Below are 4,818 nucleotides of genomic sequence, written 5' to 3' on the forward strand. Positions count from 1 at the left end.
CCCCCCCCCCACACGCACAGACACACGCGGAAGAAAGACATAAAGCTTATAAACATGTATGGAACGCCTAACAGGCCTATGTAACTAAACAAACGATCCGCAGAGAAAGCCAAAGTTGAAGACCCTCACATCCACCTTCCCCTAAAAATACCCAAATAAGGTGCTTTGTCTTATCATACACAGGCATTCCAGCCTATCCCTCTCCTTTAGATAATGAAACCACTCCCTTCAGAAAAGGCAAACCATCAAATAGAAAACACAACAAAAGCCAGTCTGATACCACAGACCAGAGCCCACCATTGCAACTGACATGTCAAAGAGCCTTTTCCAAAAGCATGAGCATAACCATTACTCTTGCTCACTCTGAACATGTACATTTAAAGTCAAATAGGACGACCATCGCAACTATTAACCGTCACAGAACATACCCTAAACCTTATCCAGCAGGTCATTCAAGAAGATCTTTAATTTTTACCTAACGGTTCACTCCTGTAGATCTTAACCACATACAGACATACCTCATTACAGCCACGTACACCCTTGGAGCAACTTTAAGCTAGTTAGGTACCCCTTGAGAGGTCTTGCTTATATATACCCTGCAAAGGATAGTCCACTTAAGCTGATACAATGGCACAATTGAGTACAAATCGTTTAAACTGGCATAACCTTGATAAGAAAATCCACTGTAGACGGTCCCCATCTGGGTCAGGCCTGCATACATACATGCCATCAGGGTAATCTGGAGTCCTTCCCCCACCGATGAGGAGAAGATAGTTTCCGAGGGCTTTGAATGCAACCCCCCAGCCACTCACCAAATCAGTTCTTACAGGGACCTCCCCAAGCGATCTCCAAGAAAAAGTGGACTTGATAAATAATTTCAATTGGTGTGACTCTGTCTCCAGTACATAAAGCTCATTATTCACAACAGCACTAAGAGGAGGAGCACCTGGAAATGAGCGCGAGTCGGCCCAAGGAAGCATGTTGGGAAGTAGAGTCCATGTTTTTGAGACGGAGTCGAAGACCTCACAGGACGTAAGAGCTCCGGCCACCTCATTCTCCCCTCCCAAAACATAAAATTGGCCATCCAAAAGACAACCTGAACAGAGCTTTCTACATTCATGCATTGGAGGGAGAACCTTCCATGTTTCTGTATCTGGATCATATAGCTCCGCAGATTGCAAGACCTCACCTTCGAGTGTCGAGCCTCCTGCCACGTACGCGTACCTGCCACAGCTTGCCCAAGCATAAAGGCAGCGAGGGGTGAGCATCATGGACCCTCTGACCCATTCATTGCTAACCAAATCAAATCTCCATATAACCAATCCATCGTCAGCATGGCGCCCAACAACAAGTAGCTGAGTACCAACAGTAAACGACTCCTTGTCTGAACTCTCAAAGCAGTAGTCAGATGCAAATGCAGGTAAGCTACTCCATTTTCCAGACATTGGATCGTAAGCTTGCCATACCCGCTCGCCAGCCGAGAACATATAAATCCACTGTTCAGCTATGCCAAGCCTGCGGCGAATCTTGAATAGATATCCGCTGGTAATGAGTGCACAGAACTTGCGGTTGATCTGCTTTATTTTGTCATGCTCTGATCGAGGTAGATATGCGAGGCAGAGGAGTGCTAGGTCATCTTCTATGGCGGGGATGAACCGATACTCACCAGAGGGGGCAATGTCTTGGACTCTTACAGGATGCCTTGCCACCTGCAATGCATCTTGGGCTGGCGGAGATGCTTTACACTGTCCCTGCCCTTGTCTCCAGGACCTGTTGTTGGCTTCCTGCTGCTTGTTCTTACGACCCCGTCTGCCTGCACCATTCTTAATCTGCAAAGAACGGGGAACAGGGGAGGGCTTACTGTGATTCTTCTTGCCGTTCGCTGTTGATTGGCTGGCTCTACCGCCTAGGCCATCTGCACCCATCGCCAGACGGCTAAAGCAGAGCGCGCTAGCGAACTTTTGATGCCGTAGCCATGGAAGCGCTGGAGAAAACACAGAGTCGCAGATGTGAGTTTAATGTTGAAGCAAATTCCGACCTACGAAGGAAAGGAGCGTGGGCATTGGTGTGGGTGTGGGGGTGTGAGTGAGGGGGTAAATTTGGGTAAAGAGATGTAAGACGAAATTGAGTGAGACAGAGGGGACAGAGCATCGAATGCAGCAAGATTTGAAGTCGCAGGTAGAAAGAAGACGATGATGATTTCAGAAGCGGGCATTTACAAGATTGCAGGGTTTGATAGCTTGCACCTCCATTCAAGCGGCTATTCTCACGAACCTGGATTTGAGGTTGCCATTTTTCAGCTGTTGGATGAAAAGGGACTGATGCATGCCACGCGTACACATGGAGGGCAGGGGAATCCAAATTTAGGGTAAATTGTCATTTGAAGTGAAGAGTCGTGTGGCGGCATGCCTCCAACATTCTACGGCATGCTCATTTAGTGAAGTTGTTGCGCGCATTGTGGGGAAGGTGCCCACATCCACATGTTGAAGGATGTGGATTTATTGGACATATTGATGTAGTTCTTGAACTTAATTGGCGCCCCCCTTGTTTATAATCTTTGGGCACTTAAGTGTGTTGCATGGAAACTTGAATTTGATTCACCAATTGGAGAGAAGCTCTCTCTCCCTATCTCTCTCTCTCTCTCTCACACACCCACACACACATACACAAAGACAAACACCTGTAGGAATGGTCCCTAAAATGACACCACTCCTTATGCTTTCCGATACAAACTCCTACAATTATAACCCCCTAACATGTAATGCTATGCAACTTTCAAAAAAAGAGGTTCTTGGAAAATTCTTCAAATGAAGACCTTGCGGTAGCTGATGTAAAGCATTTGAAGGAACTGACCTCATCCATTCATCATGACTCCTTCTCCTGTCACTGTTAACCATAAAATCTCAATGCGTTGTCTTGGCATAAGTCCCACAAACGGAAGAAAACTCATTGGCACCAAAAACTGACCAGGGGAGAAAGGTATTGTCACAGTGTGTAGAAAAAGAAGAGAGGTAAGATCCAATGGAGAGAGAGAGAGAGAGAGAGAGAGAGAGAGAGAGAGAGAGAGAGAGAGAGAGAGAGAGAGATGGAAAGGCAAGCGAGCCCAATAAGTCCAATGGCAAACTCTGTGAATGATATGAGACAAATGACAGAGTCCCCTAGGCCACATATTTAGTGAGCCAAGGTAAGGTCGCATAAATATGTCTTTCAAATACCATGACCAAAAACAAAACTCTCTTCCTAAAAATGAAAAATGGCCAAAACAAGCTTGAGACGGGCAAAGTGGTGGTGCAAAATCCTAAATGTTCCTGAGATTCATGTCTAGCAAGTGTATGGGTAGCCAACCCACAACCAATTAAGGGCCATCAGAATTTGAAGGTCCAAAAGTAGTTTATGTGCTTGAGAATGCCACCATGTACAGAAAGATTGTGGGTATCTTAATCGACTTGGCAATCTCACAACTAAATTTGTGTTATATTCTTGGGTTTGAGAGCCACTTTATGCAACATCTCAAGAAGCCACATTTGGGTGCGGCGAGGCACACCACTGCGCTTATTGAATTATGCACTCTTTTATTAGGATGGCATGGAGATGAAACTCTAGGTTGGTAGTCCATCTAATTGATGATCTACCAGCAAGTTTTTGTTATCATTTGGGAGTGTTGCTATCACATGGATTAGCAAGAAGCAACCCACAGGTGCTTAAACGAGCACAAAGGCTGAGTACATGGGTGTTTCCTTGGTGTTTCCGTGGCAACATCTAAGGTAGCATGGCTAAAGATGCTACTTCGAAAGTTGGGCATACATGTTCAAAGGCCAGTTGTCATCTACTAAAACCACCTTAGTAGCATACACTTGGTGTGGAACCCAATGTTACAAAGCACATTGAGGTACACTACCACTTCATCAAAGACATGGTCTTGGTTAGTGGCATTGACCATAGATACATGAGCAGATATGAGAGATTCTCACAAACCTGGGAACAGATGAACTAAGGTGATTTTGAGCTATGCTTACAGGACGAGAGACGACATTGAGCTTGAGGGGGAATATCGCAATATCATGCTCAACACATGGTATGCGTGGATGACTTCTCACCTACAATCATTCCTGGCACAAGGTTGGTGATCATTATTGCGAGTAATCCTATAACTGGTGGACTTTGCCGACTTGGTCTACCTAATGAGAGTGATCACCACTTATGTTGCCAGCTCACTCACCAATATTTCATATTAACCATTGTATATAGTTATCTCTTTATATTGTATTTCCCACTCATGCTTTATAGAACATCTTATCATGTTTAGTAGTGAACAAGCGGTAGTAGCTTTGTGCCTCCATCTCCATTGTGTCTCTGTTGATTGTGAGTGCATCTGCATGTGTGCTTGCAAGAGCTCAAGCTCTCTCCTTCTCTATCTTTTTATAATCTGCATGTGTACAACCATAGAGATGCACCTCTCTTGATTGTGTTTTCATGTGCATGTGTGCTTGTAAGAGCTCAAGCTCTCTCCTTCTCTATCTTTTTATAATCTGCATGTGTACAACCATAGAGATGCACCTCTCTTGATTGTGTTTTCATGTGCATGTGTGCTTGTAAGAGCTCAATCTCTCTCCTTCTCTATCTTTTTATAATATGCATGTGTGCAACAATAGAGATTGCACCTCCATGCCAGCCTCATAAAAGAGTACATAATCCAATGAAAAACTCACATAGCGCTACATGTGCACCTCATCTCATCCATATGTGGCTTCTTGGGAAGCTACATAAACTAGCTCTCAAGACCACCTATGTAACTCAAATCTAGTGTGAGATTGTCAA

General features: G+C 44.7%; 1 protein-coding gene across 1 annotated transcript; it reads right to left on the reverse strand.

Moving 5' to 3' along the window:
- Positions 1–323: 323 nt before the first annotated feature.
- Positions 324–2,217, reverse strand: LOC147441669 (F-box/kelch-repeat protein At3g27150-like). Its single transcript, XM_086483227.1, has 2 exons — positions 667–2,217; positions 324–596 (listed from the first exon to the last, which is right to left on the reverse strand). The coding sequence occupies exons 1-2, from the start codon at positions 1,923–1,925 to the stop codon at positions 557–559; spliced, it is 1,299 nt and encodes a 432-aa protein (XP_086339353.1). The 5' UTR covers positions 1,926–2,217; the 3' UTR covers positions 324–556.
- Between the last annotated feature and the right edge of the window lie 2,601 nt (positions 2,218–4,818).

Source organism: Adiantum capillus-veneris, chromosome 15 (assembly GCF_014529385.1).
Source record: "Adiantum capillus-veneris isolate H3 chromosome 15, ASM1452938v2, whole genome shotgun sequence".
In the NCBI taxonomy this organism is placed as follows: Eukaryota; Viridiplantae; Streptophyta; class Polypodiopsida; order Polypodiales; family Pteridaceae; genus Adiantum; species Adiantum capillus-veneris.

Excerpts from the sequence above, each read along its gene's own strand:
- LOC147441669 (XM_086483227.1), bottom strand. The coding sequence starts at position 1,925 with ATGGGTGCAGATGGCCTAGGCGGTAGAGCCAGCCAATCAACAGCGAAC. Across the intron at positions 597-666 it reads CAGTGGATTTTCTTATCAAG|GGTATATATAAGCAAGACCT; the intron begins GTTATGCCAGTT and ends TATCCTTTGCAG.